The following is a 19052-nucleotide window of genomic DNA, read 5'->3' as shown; positions in this document are numbered from 1 at the left end:
TTGTTCGCAAAAGTGTTTTGATTTCCTATGCAATTTATAAAAAGTAAGAATATTTTAGGATTTCAAGTGTGTTGCATTTCCTAATCCCCTCACTTATATGAGACAATCAAGCCTAAAGCTTTGCCTATCTTAGACGCTTTGCCTCAAAGCTATACCCAATAACAATTAACCTGTTATTCCAAAGTATTCATATACATGATTTAAATTCATTCATTACTCTTTTCTCTTGTGAATACTAGCCAAAAAATGTCACCTGTCTGAAAGGTGGCATACATTATGTCTGTAACCCCTAACACACACCCTGTACAAAGCAGAGGAGAAAAACAAGAAGAAAACACACTCAAGCAGTAAAGAGGGAAGTTCTCCTGTATTCTAAGGGGAATTCCAGAGGAAGTTACAGACGTCTTCTTGCTCTTAAGAAGAAAGCATCGTGTGGTAAATAAATTTGCTAAATAGAGTCAATAGGATCAACAACCAAATCTCTCTAATGCTCCTTGACACCAAGACACAAGTGTAACACTTGTTCACCAACTTTCCCTGCATACCCCATCTCCTTTCATGCTTCTTGTTTTATAATGTAGTATAAAATAAAAGAAGGAAGTACTAAGAAAAGTGAAAGTAGTAGAAAATTCCTTTACCTGACAAACAGAAGACAGTTAATACATCTTTGATAAATGAATATAATTTTTCAGGGCAGAGTATCTTAGTTATAAGGGAATTACATATTTAGAGGTGGTCCCCATCATAAAGGGATCTACCCTTAATAGGGCCCCATTATGGAGACTATGGTCCCATTACGTAAAACCTTGTTGTTACAAGTATGAAGTGGATTCTACAAAGTGGATCATACAGGAAATCCCGAAGCATAATGTCCTTTTTCATGAATATAATCCCAGGGTCTTCTCCTCCTGATCCAGCAAGCACAGATGTGGTTAGCATTGTTTTTATATAGAAACCCTCACCTGATAACCCTGGTCCTGACCCCATCTTGCACAAAAGAATGGTGGGCACTTGTGAACCTCCTCTCTGTACCATAGATTTCTGCAGAAAAAGTGGAAGTTGTGGTCCTAGCAAGGAGTGTAGTCAAAATATAAACATATCTGTCATTATTTATAAAGCCCATCAGTGCAGATAACTATCAAAAGTGCTGTGTGATAACTGAGAATGCCAATTCATGCCATCTCCAGCAAGGTGCAATTTAGTGAGAAGAGAACATGGTTTGTGTTCATTCTTTCTTTCTCCCTCTTTCTTTCTACCATTTATTTGCCAAACCCTTATCTGGAATCTAGGATGTGTAAAGCGCTGAGGAATATCTAAACAAACTCAACTTTCAATTCAATGGGAGGAAAAACTTGAATCCAAAGAGAATTGTACTGTGACTCATTCAAGCAACAGGAAACCCATAAGTTACTATGCTGTGAATCTTGTCAGGGAATCAACTATCCTGATTAGTAAAAAGAATTTTGACTAATAAAGAATGGCCATGCATTCCATATATGGGTTACTACTTTCCCAAGAATTAAAGTGTGGTATGAAAGTTTGCCAAGTGCCTACTAGTTACCAGACCTGGGCCCTGCACGTGAAACATCTTGTCTAATTTCACCATAATATTGAGACGTAAATTCTAACCTCATCTTACAAAAAAGAGACTGAGATTCATGGAAGTTAAATGTTGGATTTCTGATCAAAGGCTCCTGATCCTGATATAGGCGGAATTTGAACTCACTAAGTCTTGTGCTTTTCCCATACCATGTTTTATACAGAAATGGCCCTTGAAAAGTGAATGCTTAGATGAAACCCCCAATATTTGTTGAGTGAATGACTTGAATTGATTGATTTTAATTTGATCGATAAATTAAGGAATGAACAAAGCAAACCCTACTGATCTGTGATAATTCAGAAACTACTTCCAGATCTTTCTGTACTCCATCATAATTATCCCTATTCATTAATGATGGAAGCAGAATAATTTTGGGCATGCTTTATGCTTCAAACACTGCCTTCACTAGTTCACTAGTTTTGCCGTGTTTGGCTACTCTTCATACTATTGGTTTTCATAGAATTATTTAAATCAACTCAGCTTTTTTTTTTTTTTAGATTGACAGGATGCTCTGTAGTACTTGGAAATTCAGTATTGCTTTTACTTGTAAAATGGAGGCTAAAAACAAAATAAATGCAATGAAAACAAAGTAGTGTTGTTAAACTCCACCCTGATGACATTTATCTGCCTGGAAGCTTCCTGTTTTGTTAAAAGGAAAAATACCAAGTGTTAAAGGGGTAAGAGTCTACTCATAAATTACATGTACTCGAGGGATGAAATGCATTCTGAAAGGGGATAAATTCCTCTCTAAATAATTCAGTATTTTTGAGGCTTTGATTCTACCCCATCTAAAATTATAATATATACTTACTTTGGTACGTGCCTCAAATTTTGGGAGATACTGTCTGAGTGGAAACTATAGTTTTTGAAGTCAAACACTAACTAGTTATGAATTTTAACCTTACTAACTATATTCCAGGGGCCAATTTCTTTGAGCCAGTTTCCTTAACTATGCAACCTTCAAGATAATGTGTTTTTCATGGTCATATTTTCAGGGTTAAATGATATAGTCATAAAGTACCTGACATAGTGCTTGGCACATAGTAGACACACATTAAATATTAGTTCCATTTTTTTCTTTTTCCCATTGACATAAAATAGCATCCACAGTGGATCTGTATGATGTGGTATTCAACAGCATTTGTGACTTAAATATCTGGGTTGATACTGGCTGTACAATCTTGGGCAAGCTGCTTAACTTTTCTGTGCCTCAGTTTCATTTTCTAAAGAGAAGATAACAGTACTGCCTACCTCACCTCCTGGGAAGTCTAAATGAGATAATGTGTCAGTAGAAGTGTTTAAGAACTCTACAAGTGACGATTCTTATTATTATCACTGGTTAGAGAAAGTAATATTTGGCAGGGAAAGGCATGAATTGATCCATATAGACTGAAGAAAAGGAACCCAGACAATAGCATGTGACAGCCGGACTCAGACTTTGATGGCAGGGGAGTCAGAACAAGATATTCTGTTCACCCAAGAGGGATGACCTGGAATGATCACAGGGTGCTAGGGGAGTAGGTGGGAGATGCTGTGGAGAGCAAACACTACTGTCCATCAGAAGCTCATGTTGGGGTGCCTAGGGAAGAGCAGGAGAGCAATCAGCTACATGGGTGGGAAAGTTACCCAACTCAAAGAATGGACCAAGAATTCCACCCTTGCCCCGCTGGAATGGGCAAAGGAGAGAGAGGAACCCAAGAGAAGGTCCAGATAACAACAGGTATCTCCTGGAAAATTTGGGCAGGATGGGACTCAGCTCCCTCTCTGGAAGAACTGAACTGTCCAGTAGAGGCAGGCAACAGTGAGATGTCTTTCCCTTTCAGCTTTATTCACCGTGACCGTTCCAAAGAAACTGTACACAGTAGACTATGGCAGCAATGTGACCCTCGAGTGCGATTTTGACACTGAAGGTTGTATGGAACCTGAAGCAATAAAAGCCAGTTTTCAAAGGGTGGAGAATGATACATCCACACCCACTGAGAGAGCCACTCTGCTGGAGGAGCAACTGCCCCTGGGGAGGGCCTTGTTCCACATCCCCCAAGTGCAAATGAGAGATGCCGGGCAGTACCGCTGCCTGATCATCTGCGGGCTTGCCTGGGACTACAAGTACCTGACCGTGGAAGTCAAAGGTGAGTGGTTTCAAGTACTAAAATCCAAGGAGTTACCTCTCCAGTTGTGTTAGCTGCAAATAACAGAAACCTGTAGATGGGTTTTAAGGAGATAGCTTGTTTCAGAGGGAGTGGTGGGGAAGCACCTGCTTGGAAATATTTTCTGACATCATTTGCACATAAAGCAGCTAAGTAAGGATAAATAGGGGCAAGATTTGTAGAAATAAAATGGAGTTAGACTAAGCCAGGAAAACAGGATCCCAAAAGGTGGGAAGGTGCCAAAGAAAATCTTTGCCTAATTCACAGTTCTTTCATGGAACATTCCCAGCTTGATTCTTCTCTTCGTAGCTTATTCCTGTAGTCCACAGTTTTTTAAACCATAGATTTCCAACTATAATTGTGATAAAATATAAAGTTAGGGAGTAGCAACCAGAATGTTCCCTCTCCCCCCACCAAGAAAAGAATAAATAGAATAAATATCGCACATGGAGTTGAGTGTTACTTTAAAAACTCTTATTTCTGTCTCAGCCCAGTGGTGCATTCTGTAATCCCAATGACTCAGGAGACTGAAGCAGGAGGATCCCAAATTTGAGGCCAATCTGAACAATTTAGCAAGCCCGTTTCAAAAAAATAGTAATAAAATTAAAATTTAAAAAGCTACGGATGGGGCCTGGGGATGTAGCTCAGTTGGTAGAGAGCTTACCTTGCAAGCACAAGGCCCTGGGTTCAATCCCCAACACTGCAAAAAAAAAAAAAAAAAAAAAAAAAAAGGCTAGGGATGTAGTTTAGTTGTAGTGCTGGGTTCAATCCCAAGCACTATGAAAACAAAAATAATCAAACTCTTGTTTCAGATGTATGTATGCGTGTGTGTGTTCGGTCATGGCTTAAAGATTTCTTTCTCTCACTTTCTCACTTTGAGTCATGAAAAGTTAAAGGCAGGAAGACATTGTTCAAGCCCAAGCTCTATCAATCACAGAAGAGGCAACCAAGGTCCAGAGAAGTAAAGTGGGTGGCCCAAGAGAGCCTAGTTCCCATTTCTCTAGGTTTTGAGCTCTTTCTACCCCAAAAGAGCCTGGAACCTAAATCTGAAGAGAAACTTCATGCCCTTGTTTGTTCCGGGAAAGGTCATATTGAGCAAGACTTTCGGCAACTATGAAAGATTGGAATCAGCTGTTGATTGACCTTTTGATAGACTGCTGAGCTAAACTGACCGGCTGCCCTCTAGCACTCCCCACCCCACTCATTAGACCTCAGGGGATCTGCCCTTCTGGATGTTCTGTGGGATTTTGCCCCCAAATACTATTGGCAGCAATGGTGTGACTGTGATCTAGAACAAAGGACATAAAAGAAGGATTAGGCACAAGGATGAACATTGATTTCACAGGTGTCACTTTTCATAGCCTTATGTTTTCCTTATCTGTGAGAGGATAATAGTAGCTCCTATCACATAGGATTGTTGTAAACATCAAAAAGATAATAAACATAAAGAATTGGACATGGTGGCTGGCATAGAGAAAGTATCCAAATATTTGTTTTAAAAACTCACATCTTTTTTGACTTCCCCACCCTTCAACCATCAGTGAGTCAGGAGGAAAACCATATGCCTGCTTTCTCTTTATTGCTTTTCCTACATCTTGGCATCAGCAGGGAGGAACTTGGGAACACTGATGTTAGTCTGAATTCAATTCATATGAGGAAAGAAACCTGTGCAGTCTCAGGATCCCCTAACGTACTAGAGTATCTGCACCCCTGATCACCACCCCTGTTTATTGATCCCTATTTATGGTAAGTCTAGAGTCTTTGGGCAATTGGGGAATTGGCTACCCAATTTTTTCAGACAGAGGGCTGCTTCTCATTCCTGGGGAGGCATCTAAGCCACTTCTTCAGCTAGACCAGGGATTTCTCAAGTGTGGAGAGATTTGTTCCTTAAGGCAATGGTCACCACACTGGAGCACATAAGGAAAACAAAAACTTTCTAAAGTATGCATAAGCACAGTCCGTTTTAGGAAATAAGTTTCTAGATCCTCATCTTCCCCAAATACTCTTTCCCAAAACTGATGAACCTCGAAATGTGTCTGCCAGGCAAGGCTGTTGGGGTTCCCCTAAAACACTTCCTTTTTTATTATTGCTTTTTTCCACTTCATACAAAGTTCACTTCTCCCTCATCATAAATGTAGTCCATTACCCTGGGGTTTAAACCTCCATAGTACCAAACAAGAGTGAGCAGAAATACTGACACCTTATGGAACCATCATGACTAACTGATCATTTTGCAAAGCAGATGGTATCAAATTTTCCGCTTTCAACAAATTGGAAGGTAGTGCAAATAGAGTGCAGAGCAGATAATAAAAACTGAGTAATTTTTGCCATATAAATCATGTTATTCATAGGTATAACAAAACTGTTCCCAGTTCCCATCCACTTACTCGTAGGAACAAGATCCCACACCCTTCTAGCTACAGAAAATGAAAATTAGAAAGAGGATGGATGCTGAATACTAGCACCTAGAATCAGTCTAACCATAAGACATATGCATCCTCAGATTCATGAATAATTTGAGAAACAAGCAAAACATTTCCAGGAAATTTTTATCTTTTATGTTGAATAATTACAAATATTCATAGCATTTTATATTATAATCATATATATGCTGATAATGGAAATTAGATCTCAGTGCAGAAGAAAACCTTGCATACTTAAAGTTCAAAGTTATAAGAAAAATGTTAACTTCAGTAGCTATATATATTTCATTGCAAGGTGCATAAGGATAGTAAAGGAAAAAGCTGTCGAACATAAACATTTGTCTCATTGAGATAAACCTCTGAAGCTAGGGGTGTGGCTCAGTGTAGAAAGCTTGCCTAGCATGGTTCAGAGCCTGGGTTCTATCACAGCACTGGAAAAAAAAAAGTAACTTCTATGGGGAAATTGAAACGAGAAGTAAGGTTTAAGAAAAGATAACAATATAAAGTTCTGACCACTAGAAAACAAATTCTGTCTGTATTTTTCAGTGGATGACGATATGTTAAACAAGACACCTTCTTTAATATTTAGATGCCATTAGATGCATATGTGAGAATGAAATAATTTTTATTTGTTTTTTATTTATACAGACTGCATTTTGATTCATTGTACACAAATGGGGTACGTCTTTTCATTTTTATGGTTGTTCATGATGCAGATTCATACCATTCACATAATTATACATGTACATAGGGTAATGATGTCTGTCTCACTCCACCATTTTTCATACCCCCACCTCCTACTCTCATTTCCTTCTACATAATCTAAAGTTCCTCCATTCTTCTCTTACCCCTACCCCACCACCCCCATTATGTATCATCATTCACTTACTAGGGAAAACATTTGCTTTTGGGGGGCTTGGCTTATTTCACTTAGCATGATATTCTCCAATTCCACTTATCTGCAAATGCCATAATTTATTCTTCTTTATGGCTGAATAATATTCCATTGTGTATATATACTACAATTTCTTTATCCATTCATCTGTTGAAAGGCATCTAGGTTGGTTCCACAATCTAGCTATTGTGAACTGAGCTGCTATGAACATTGATGTGACTGAAATAATTTTTTTTACTAAAATGCAACATAAATATTTATAAAATCCTAATTTTCCAATATAGAAACTTACAAAAAAATTCTAAGAATCAATATATGAGGGAGCATACTGTTTCATAATTCTTTTAAGAGGAATGCAAGCCAAAAAATGTTGAAAACCAGCACCCAAGAGTATCTTATCCTGACCAGGGACTTCTTAAGGAAGCAGGTAGATCCGGGCCCCAGAGACAGTTCCCATAAATGAAATAGAACTGAGGAGAGCAGACTTTTGCCTTAAAATTCATGGCATAAACCTTGAAAGTAGGTTTGTATCACCTTCTTTAATGTCCACACAGCAATTCACATTAAATATAGTGAAAAGAGAGTTGGTTTCAAAGGAATAGAAGAAATGTGACCTGTAATGGCTGGAGCTTCCAAAAGAGATAATAATAAAGGACTGTGGTTTCTAAAAAGCCAGGTGGCGACTATATGCCTGGGAGCAATCCATGGCAGGGAGCTAGGGTGAAGTAAATAGTACAGAAGGCTCCACAGGCCAGGAGGGGTACCATGCCAAGGACCCCACACAGGAACAGAGCAAGGTGGGAATGGGTACAGAGAAGAGCCAACACCAGGAATTTGCTGAAGTTTTCAGAAGTACTTTAAGTGAAAAAAAGAAAAAAAGAAAAAAAAAACCAGGATAGACAAGAGTGTAACTTCAACAGGTACAGGAAGAGGTAGCTTGAGTTCCATTCAGAGAGGAAGACCAAGGGCTCAGGACAAATAGTGAAAGAAAAGCAAGGCGGAAGTGAAAAGGTAGACTATGTTAAGCCTCTAGGCCCAGGGAAAGCATTTACTAACATTACTTATCACGGAACTACATCTCTGCTCTCAGAGTCCCTTTTCCCTTGGGAAAACAAGGTGATAAGGAAACATGGAGTTAAGAAAAACAATGCCCTTAATTTCAAAGGCGGAAAAGCTCCTGGGAATTGCAAACTCTAACCTGATGCTCCTCTCAAGCTGTTTAGCAGGCGAATTGAAAACAATTCTAAAAGATTTATTTCAGTGATTGCTACAAAGTTGCCTGGATCCTCAAGACCAAGACATGCAGAACTACGTTTCTTCATCTTATTTGCGTCAATGTGATGGAAACTAAGACGAGGATCACAAGTTCAAAGCCAGCCTCAGCAACTTAGCAAGATAAAAATAAAACAGGCTGGGGATGTGGTTCAGTGGTTAAGCAGTTCTGGGTTTAATCCCTGGTACCAAAAAAAAAAAAAAAAAGAAGAAAACACTGAGATTCTGAAGTTCATGTTATTAATTACTGTGCTTACCATATGTTGTTATACTAAACCAGACAAGTACCAATAGGCTGAAGCTACAGAGACTGGTATAAGGATGATCTTCCCAATGAAAGTTTAACTTACTTATTAGTCCTGGCCAAAACTGTCTAATCCAGGCAAAGACTACTTCTAGAGGAAGGAGGAACTTCCATGTGAGGCTGTATTTCACCAAAAGTTAGCTATGTAGCTGATTCCTAGAATCAGAAAAATAGATGCCACTAAATATAAAAAGCATTTCATAATCATAAAAGAATTGGTGCTACAAGGAGATATAATCCTAAGTGTGTGTTCATCTATCAACTTGGTATCAAAACGTCAAACAAAAATTGGCCAACTGAAGGGAGAAAGACAAATCTACAATCATGTTTATCATGCTGAGCTTTCAACTCATCTCTGTTATAATTGAGAAGAGATACAAAGAAGAAAATACAGTATAAGTTGGGCATGGTAGCCACATGCCTGTTGCCTGTAATCCCAGCTACCCCAAAGCCTGAAGCAGGAGGATCTCAAGTACAGGCCAGGCTGGGCAATTTATCAAAACCCTATCTGAAAATAAAAATTTTAAAGGGGTGGAGATGTAGCTCAGTGACACACCCCCTGTTTTAATCCCTAGTACCACACACACACACACACACACACCCCAAAAAGAAAGAAATAAAAAAGAAAACATAGTAGAAGTTTTACACAATACAATTAGCAATCTTGAACTAATTGATATTATAACATTTATCCCCAACAAATGCAGAATACACATTATTTTCAAGTGCATGTGGAACATTCATTTAAATAGTTATCTAGCAAAGTTGCAGAAAAAGGTATTTCTCATTGAGCATGGAATTAGGAAATTAGAATTTTAAGGTCACTTCCACATCTGAAATTCTAAAATTTACTCATCTTTTCTGAAGAATATCACCCACCATCCAGCTTCCCCATAGCGTGTTGCTGATACAATACCTCTTCAGTCACGTCCCAAATAAAAAAGAAACTGTAGAGGCATCTTTGATGTTGTAAAAATGTGGGGTGTGGGCTTCTGCCCTTTCTCCAAACCTTGCTGATTCTTTTAGCTGAACCTCTCTTCCATCTGCCCCATCATTTATATATCTCAGTCAAACATTCAGCTAAGCTCCTAATTCCTGACCCTCCTACCTCTGAAATCACCTCTCAATGGTGATCCCACCTCAGCCACTAAGATGAGCTGCTTGTCCTGAGTCACCCTGCAGAAGTTAGTAGGACCCTCACACACAACACACTGCTCAAAGGAATCCATTATCTTGACTTCATTCTGTAAACAATCCAGGAGTTTATAGAAATAAAAACTATTGTTGGATATACCCCAACAATTTAAGAAAAAAATAGTAGTTTCATCACACTGCTTTTACTTTAATATTACCTTTATTTCAGAGATTGTACTGAAATCCATTTCTTAAAGAAATATTTCCTGGACTGGGGTTGTAGCTCAGTGGTAGAGCACTTGCCTAGCACATGTGAAGCACTGGGTTCAAACTCAGCAACACATAAAAATAAATTAATTAATTAAATAAATGTATTGTGTCCATCTACAACTAAAAAAAAGTTTTAAAAAAAGAAATATTTCCCACCTGATTAAAGACAATGCTGGCCTCCCTCTCACCCTCACCAAAAATCAACAGTTTACTTTCTACACTCCCTGGTATCTCTATATATTTGTTTATGTTCAGAAATGGTCTAAGTTGTTGAACAGTTTGTCTTTATGCCTTCTTGTCCCTCTCAATATCACCTTCATCCATTTTAGATCTTAGTTTTCTAGAGGTTAGGGAACCATATGTGATTAAGTCACTCAGCATGCACTGCACAGAATTGTGTGTGTGTGTGTGTGTGTGTGTGTGTGTGTGTATTGAGAAGTACATAATAAATAAATCCAACTCTTGAGTAGAGACATGACCTAGGTACTTATGTTTCCTCCTAATCTCAAACAGAATAGAGGAAGGGACAAATTAGAAAGTAAATTTTCTACTGATGATGTTTGAAAAAGCACTGAATAAAATGGGATATGGGGTTATCTAGTGATTTTGTTTATCTGCCCCCTAGCTTCTCTCCAGCCCTGAGCTGTGAGATAATTTATAGCACCATATGAAGTTACAGAGTATGGTAGCTTGGAGAACTGCTCAGATCAAATCACAACCTTCCAATATTCAAATATTGGCTCCACCAGTTATTATCCCCATGATTCTGAGCATGATACTCAACCTCTCTATCTTCAGTTACCCTTAACAAAAATTGGAAATACTAACAATGGCCTCTTTGTTGTATAGTAAGAATTAAATCATTCAATGTATATAAACTAACATGATATCTGAGACAAAAAACGGTTTTATTTTATTTATGTACTTCTATTGTTTAAACTTTATTTTTTGTTTTATTGGTTCTTTTTAGTTATATATGACAGTAGAGTCATATATACTTACATATGCATGGAATATATCTTATTCTAATTAGGACCCCAGTACCTCTCCTTCTCCTTCCCTTTCCCCACCTGCTACTCTCTTCCCTCTATTGTTCTTTTGACCTTTTACCCATAGTTATTTTACTTTTAAAATTAATTTCTTGTGTGTGTACATGATGTGGAGTTACACTAGTCATGTATTCATATATAAGCATAGGAAAGTTATGTCTGATTCATTCTACTGTCTTTCCTATTCCCATTCTCCCTACCTTTCCTTCATTCCCCTTTGTCTATTCCACTGAACTTCTATTCTCCACCCCACCCCAACCCCCACTTATTGTGGGTTAGCTTCCACATATCAGAGAAAACATTTGACTTTTGGGTTTTGGGGATTGGTTTATTTCACTTAGCATGATAGTCTCTAGTTCCATCCATTTACTGGCAAATGTCTTAAAGTCACTCTGTTATGGCTGATTAATACTCCATTGTGTACATATACCACATTTTCTTTAACCATTCATTTGTCCAAGGGCACCTAGTTTGGCTCCACAGCTTAGCTATTGTGAATTGTGCTGCTATAAACAATGATGTGGCTGTGTCACTGTAGTAGGCTGATTTTAAATCCTTTGGATATATACTGAGATGTGGAACAACTGGGTCAAATGGTGGTTCCATTCCTAGTTTTTTGTTTTGTTTTGTTTTGTTTTTTTAGTTGTCGATGGATTTTTATTTTATTTATTTATTTATATGTGGTGTTGAGAATCAAACTCAGTGCCTCAAACTCATGCCAGGCAAGCACTCAACCACTGAGCCACAACCCTAGGTCCCATTCCTAGTTTTTTGAGGGAAAGAAAAAAACTGCTCTCCAGCATGGTTGCACCAATTTGCAGTCCCATTAATAATGTGTGAGTATAACCGAGAATAAAAGTGAAAATATTATTGGTTAATATTGATAGTGTTAATTGTATTCATTTCACATGGCATTGGGTACAGAGCTCTGCAGAAATCAGAAATAAAAGACTTCTTTTTCTTTTATTGTCCAGCTTCCTACAAGAAAATAGATACTGGCATCCTCAAAGTCACCGGGACAGATGAGGTAGAACTCACCTGCCAGGCCAGAGGTTATCCCCTAGCAGAAGTGTCCTGGACAAATGTCAGTGTTCCTGCCAACACCAGCCATACCATGACCCCTGAAGGCTTCTACCAGGTCACTAGTATTCTGCGCATAAAGCCACAGCCTGGCAGAAACTTCAGCTGCGTGTTCTGGAATGCTGATGTGAAAGAACTTAATTCAGCCATCATTGACCCTCAAGGTAAGAACTGCCCTGCCCCTACTTCCTAGCTCCATCAATCAGAGTTCAGTCAAGAGTAAGATGGCTCACTCAAAGTGAGTCATTTGAGGAGGGTGTAATAAAGAGACTGTTTTAAAGGTATGATCAGAATTTAGGAAAACTACAGAGGATCGTGCAGGACATAGGGCATCAACATTGAAGGAACCATTACCACTGTTGGATAAGCTGCTGAAACCAGGAGGAGACAGCTGTAGGAACAGCCTCGCTTAGGAGATGTGGCCTTTGGAAGAGGGAGACTATCAGCTGCAGCAACTACAAAGGGCAGAAGCTAGAAGGATGATACCCCAACCTTGCTCTCCTCCCACCTCCCATTGGCTGAACCCACCTAAAAATCAGAGAACAATGGAGTCTACTGATGACTTCCATAAAGGTCAGCCATACCAGATCTCAGAGTAGAGTATTGAAATGGAGAGAATGAATCTGAACAAGAATCAGAAAATATCCAGCCCCGTAGCTAGTCTAATTGAGAAGCAGGGTGCATTGCATATAATAATTGTTCAATCAATTTTGGGTTGATGAGTTACAGACTTAGTTTTTATCCTATCATCTGAACTACCAGACTGTGTAAGAAGTCAGATTAGGGCAGCCAAATGATGTCCTGGTTTGTGGCACAAATACCATCAACAAAACACCAAATTCACACATTCTCCCACAGGTTCCTTGTCTTTCTCAAAGACGTTTTCAAGTTGTCTTATGACTATTCCCTTCCTACTCATTCTCATAAATTAAGCTACTCCTTGATGGCTGCTGTGAACCACCACAAATTTCTCTAAAAGTCAATGAATAAAATAAACAGAAATGAGAGCAGGAGGGGTGTGAGGTGTGCCTGTGACTCAAGACATCCTAACTTTCAATCAGAAGTTAAGGAGGAATGAATTCATAAGGTTTTTTATGCTCAGTCAATTGTTGCTTATCCCTTGGAAATGTAACTGGACTACAGCACAGGAAATTACTATAAAAAGACCCTTGTGGTACTGGCAGAAAAGTAAAGTCCTCCTAGGACACCTAGAGGTGACTCCAGGCAGTAGTCAAGAACTTGGGCTCTGAAATCAAGACAGACTTGAATTTTAAATGTTGAGAACTTGAACATACTGCTTAACACCCTAGAAATCCCATCTCTCAGGTGTAAGATGAGGGTAAATAATGGTGTATACCTCAGAAGATTATCATGATGATTAAATGAAATAGCTTGTAAAGGGCTTAGCACTCAGAAAGGGAGGAAACAAGAAAAAAATACAGCACCTCTAGCAAGATGCATGGCTTCCCACTGTACTGTTATATCATTGTTAAAAAATTTGCAATTATTATAAAGCAATCTAGAAGGATATATCTTAGGACACAGCCTAAGCTGCCATAATGAAGGGAACCAGAAAAACAGTGACTCAAAGAAGGCAGAAATATATTTTCCCATGCAATATTCTGAGATAGAAGCTAGTTCTAGCTAATGAACTATATTTCATAAATCCATTCAATGATCCAGGTTATTTCTGCCCTTTTGCTCTGCCATTCTCCAGAATATTGAATTGTCAAAGCAGAGTCACAGCCAAATCTGTTTCTACCCTCAGAAAGGAAAAAGAATGGTAGAAGATATAGCCAATAGTTTAAGACCAAGATCCAGAAGACCTCTCCTCTGCTTGAACTTAGCTTACATGACTGGCCATGCCTAACTTCAGTGGGTACAGGAAATGCTGTCTCTGAGAAGCCGTGTGTTCAGCTAATGCACTAATACTAGGGAAAGAAAAAGAGAATGGGCTAAAGGGATAACCCTCAGTCTACCACAAGGTGGCTAATGACTAGGAAGATCATCTAGATGGAAAAGATACACAGACCATCAATTCGGCCTGACAATTTTTATTGACATGTAAGTACCCGTGGTTGGTGCTAAGGTGCAGAAACTTCAGAGGTGACTTAGATAAGGCCTTTATCCTCCAAACGATAGGGTGTCCAAGTAGGTTAATGTCCTGTTGGATGTTCTATTTTTCAAAGTTTTCACGGATGAGTAGAGTTTCTGCATGCGCAAGGGACTCTAAGGAAACATGCCCAGGACAAGGGTTTCCCTAAAGACACTGATCAGGGATCCCTTCTGTTGTGGGGACAATGGGAACCCATTCTTCTTACTCTCATTGCTACATGCAGCAAGTGCCTAATAAGCACTTCCTAGAAGTGAAGAAGAAGATTGTAGTCAATATGCATTATCCAACATTACTTATCCAAAGAGGTTTTTTATCCCATTCTTCCTTAATTCTCACTGCCCTCTTTTGGATAGAGACAGTATCTGAGGGCCCTGAGTTCTGAGTCAGACATGGCTGGATGTGCAACCCTGGCTCTGGCACTGACTTGGAATTGATGACCACAGATGGGTTATTAAGCATCTCTGAGGCTCCCTCAACTTTAAAATGACAGACTCAGAATTAAATGATGTCTAATCTCTTCTCAGCTAAAACAATCTGATATTCAGATGGCACTGTGACAGGATGGGGAAGGAAGAGGCAGGAGGGAGGCAGCTAGCAGGACCAAGTCATTTCTCCTGAACAGTTTTGTCCAGTTTTTTTCTGGATGAACCTGTTATGTTTATTCTGTGTAAGTAGCTTCATGAGGCAAAATTCAGGCTTTTGAAAATGACACAACCTAACTTGGTAGCCTTTCATCTCCCTACTGTGAACACCCCTGCAGTCCTGTTTTTTGTCCACCTACAGTCCTTGTTCTAACCTGTAGCTACCCAAAGCTCTCCTTCACAAGGCTTTCCACAGTCTCCAACACTGCTATTCTCATCTACCTCCTCGCTAAGCTGATATCTTCCTCAGTGCCAGGATCTTGATTAGCCAAGACAAGGGTCAGTTGTAGTCATTCATGCTAAGGTAGGAATGATCAGATTTAGTAAATTACCACTACCTGGGATGTTCTACTTTTTCAAAAGGATCTTGCTAATCCTTGAAATTGAGCAATGGTAGAGATTGTAAGCACTTGAGTGCTTTTCAGTGGGGGAGGTGGAGATATTTTTGGACTGAGGGACTTTCCCACCAGAAAGAGGGAGGGAGGGTGATGATGAGAAAGGAGAGGGAGAAAGAGAAGGAAGAGAGGAAGAAAGAAATAAAAAGAAAGTTGGTGAGTGGTTGATTGATAGGTAGACAATAGGTATATCAGAATGGCAAAAATCATTGAATCTGAAAGCAGACAGTTCAGGTTGTATCTCACTGTCATTTGAGGTCTAACTTTGGGAAAGTTCCCAGCCTTTCTTTACTAGTAAAATTGTAGTTAAGCCTATCTCATAGGGTTGTCATGAAGATACATTAGCTAAGATGTGCAGAACATTTAACAGTAACTGAGTAAAGGCTCAACCCAGTGGCCATGTTGGTTAAAACCCACTCTTGTGGCTAATTTGGTGTCTACCTCTGAACTGCCATGTAATAGGATTCTGGTTCTTTCCTTCACCCAGGTCAGATGGAACCCAACATCCCTTCTACTTCACTGCTGTACATTTCCATCCCTTCCTGCATCGTTACTTTAATTTTCGTAGTCACATTGATAGTCATGAGAAAACCACTCTGCCAGAAGCTGTATTTTAGAAAAGGTAAGTTTTATTTACAGTAATCATTTGATTTTATGCCTCTTTTACCCATCCTGGACTTGAGCCAGGTTAAAACTGTTCCCTGTTTCCCAGGAATCCGAATCCCCTGTTTGGGTAAGGAAAGGAGAACCCATTGTGAGGCCATCTGGGGTCTGGGAAGTCTCAGCAGCTCCCTTAGTGTGCCTCCTTAGCGCAGTGTGTTCTCACCAGCTCACTCCTGTTGTGGTGTACTGGCTGGGACAGGGCAAGCTTGTAGCCTTTGAGCCCTGAATGGAACATTTGGTTACTCCTGCTTCTGTCCTTAATGTGTCTGTCCTTGCTTTCCTTGGAGGATCCTGGCTGCAAAAACCCCAGGATGTATGCAGGTCTGTCTGGCTGTCCCTTCATCAGCACCTAGTGAACTTCCCCCAAGACCTACATTGATCTTGCCTATAGAAAAGGAAATGACTTATGAGAATGATTCAATACGAGTTTGGGGCAGCATGAGTGCAGGCAGTTGGGCAGGTTTTCAGTAACAGTTCACATTTACTTCTATATTCTCATCTGTCATGAAGAATATAAAAGATTATCATCTATATTATCATATGTCAGGCTCTATTAGTCCATTGCTCTATGCATATTATCTTGAGTGTGACCACAAAAACCCTCTAACTGTAGAATTCAAGAAACTGTTATCAAAGGAGAGAGAAGGAAGAAAGGAATAAGAGAGAGAAAGAAGAAAGAAAGAAGAGAGGGGGAGAGAAAGAAGGAGCAAGGGAGGAAGGAGAGAGGGAGAAAGCAGACAATAAAAGTGGAAGAGAAGGGCTCTTCATGGCAAAAGAGGAAGAATTATGGGGTTTGTTCATTGTATGTTTGACTTTTAAAATAAAATCATTTTACAAATCTATGGTCTCAGAGGGCTGTGGCAGATGTAACTCACTAAAGTCTTACCTTCTGTCTATTGTTTTGTGGCTCCCACACACCTGCCTCTTGTAAAGAAGGTTCCAGGCCTGGGGCCTGAGGACCCTTTGGTCACTTCTGTTCTAGCTGTCTTTGGCAGAATGGAATGGAATCACACTCAAAGAAGAAAAAATACCACTCCCCTCTTCACCTCTGTCTTGAGAATGAGTGAGGATATTAGCAACTCACAGTTACTGGAGTATAAGGCTCAAGTCCCAACTGTGGCTGAGAAAGCTTTGTTACTACTAAATTTGTAAACGGGTCCTTTTTTGTTTTTAATGAACCAGAGGGAAATTATGGTTGTACATATAATAACCTCATGTTATATCAGATCTGCTTTCTTGTGTGGAAGATACGTGGATACATGTAGAAACATGTCTGCCATGCACACAACCTCAAGTGCTAAGGAATAGAGCAAAGAACTGCAGGTATCATGGACAGAGCTTCAAACCAGAGTCAGAAGGCTAGGTGGATCTAGTGCTACCTTTTATTGGCCCTCCAACCTTTTACAAATCACTCAACTTTGAGAAGGTCTTTTTTTTTTTTTTTTTTTTTTTTGATACTGGAGATTAAAACCAGGAGTGCTCTATCACTGGGCTACAACCCTAGCCCTTTTTCAAAAAACGCCTCTTTTAGTGCATTGTAGTTATAAAAAATAACTGGATTCACTCTGATGTAATCATATGCATGGAAATTAATTTGCTCATTTAAGTCCCCAATATTTTCTCTTTCCCTCCTCTCCCCATTTCTCCTATTCCCTTTCCTCTACTCTACTGGTCTTCCTTTTATTTTTTAACTTATTTATTTTCAACTTGGTGCTTTATCTACATAAAGTTGTAATTCACTGTGGCATAAATATACATACACAGTCTAATTTTGTCAAATCCATTCCACATTTCCAAGTCACTTATTTATTTTTACTTTTTAAATTTTTTTTTTGAGACAGAGTCTTGCTAAGTTGCCCAGGCTGACCTGCAATTGGCAATCCTCCTTCCTCAGTCTCCCAGCTCATTAGGATTATAGGTGCACTCCACCACGACTAGCTTGAGATGGTCTCTCTGTGTGTAAATGGGAAGCAGCAAGGGAATGAACACATTTTAAGCCTTTTTTAACACAACTTCACCACCACGTCTGTTTTCAACTTGGACCACAGCAGAATTCTCCTAACTGGTCTCCATGCATCTAATTCTGACACCTCCTTAATGATCTGTTCTTCCTTTCATCTAGAATAGGCTTTAAATTAAAAATTCTACCCATTTCTCCTTTGCTCGACCTCTTCAGTGACTTCTCTTTGCTCACTGGATGAAGTCCCAATGAGCCCTGGGCATCTGACTCACCTCTCCAGCTTTGACTGTGACACTGTCACCCACCCTTCTTGCCCAAGATCTCCCCAAACAGGAGTTTCTAGTCCTCAGAGGCACCCCACTCCCACTTCTGCACTTTCTCTTATGCTATCCTTCTTATGCCTTCTTCTTGTCTACCTGAGTTAGAATCATACTTTAAATGTCAGCTGTCACTTCATCAGCCTCCCAGTTCTACCCCCCTTGCCACACCTATTAAATAAATCCTCTTGTGATATGCTTCCACAGCACTCACTTCTTTCAGAACACTCAGCACACAAGTAAATGTCTAGAACCTGCTTTAATAGCTTTGGCTACAAGTGCATTTTTAGTTTTCTTCTTAATTCCTCAAGCACCCACCTGCTCATCTTAGCAAGAAGATCCTTGTCTCACTCTATACACACAGTATATATTTCTCTACCTCCCACAAATGGTCAGGAGGCCTTCTTAGTTTATAGGGTCAGTGCTCTTTCCAAAGAGGCAGAAGGCCTACTGGAGAGCTAGGTCAGTCCACCAGAGAGTCCTGGTTTTGTGCGGTTTCTGTCTTTCTTCCTGTCTCTATTTTTGTTCTCTTCAGGTGTCTCCATCCACTGCAGAAAGGTATCTTTGCAGGTCCAGATTCCCATGCAGACCACAATGATACCAGATTACAATTCCTATGGTTCCCCCTCACATGCTTTGTCATTGATCCCAAAGCTAGACCCTCATGGACTGAAGAGGTAGGGGAGGCTTCCTGCCTTAGCCACAGCTGTACACAGCCAGTCTCTTCCACACTGGACCCTCATGTTGAACATGAGACCCTTGTCCTCACTTCCTTCTCTTGAGTTC

General features: G+C 39.6%; 1 protein-coding gene across 4 annotated transcripts in view; it reads left to right on the top strand.

The window, feature by feature from the left end:
• Positions 1-19052, top strand: part of Pdcd1lg2 (programmed cell death 1 ligand 2) — a 64707-nt gene that overhangs the window by 31670 nt on the left and 13985 nt on the right. For all 4 annotated transcript variants that reach the window (XM_047524998.1, XM_047524999.1, XM_047525000.1 and 1 more), the window contains 3 exons: positions 3424-3729; positions 12069-12338; positions 15814-15948. In XM_047524998.1, the coding sequence (XP_047380954.1) occupies positions 3424-3729; positions 12069-12338; positions 15814-15948 (711 nt within the window). The remainder of the gene's footprint in view (positions 1-3423; positions 3730-12068; positions 12339-15813; positions 15949-19052) is intronic.

This window comes from Sciurus carolinensis, chromosome 14 (genome assembly GCF_902686445.1).
Source record: "Sciurus carolinensis chromosome 14, mSciCar1.2, whole genome shotgun sequence".
Lineage (NCBI taxonomy): Eukaryota > Metazoa > Chordata > Mammalia > Rodentia > Sciuridae > Sciurus > Sciurus carolinensis.
Note: the sequence above shows the minus strand (reverse complement) of the source record. Positions and strands in the feature narration are given on the sequence as shown.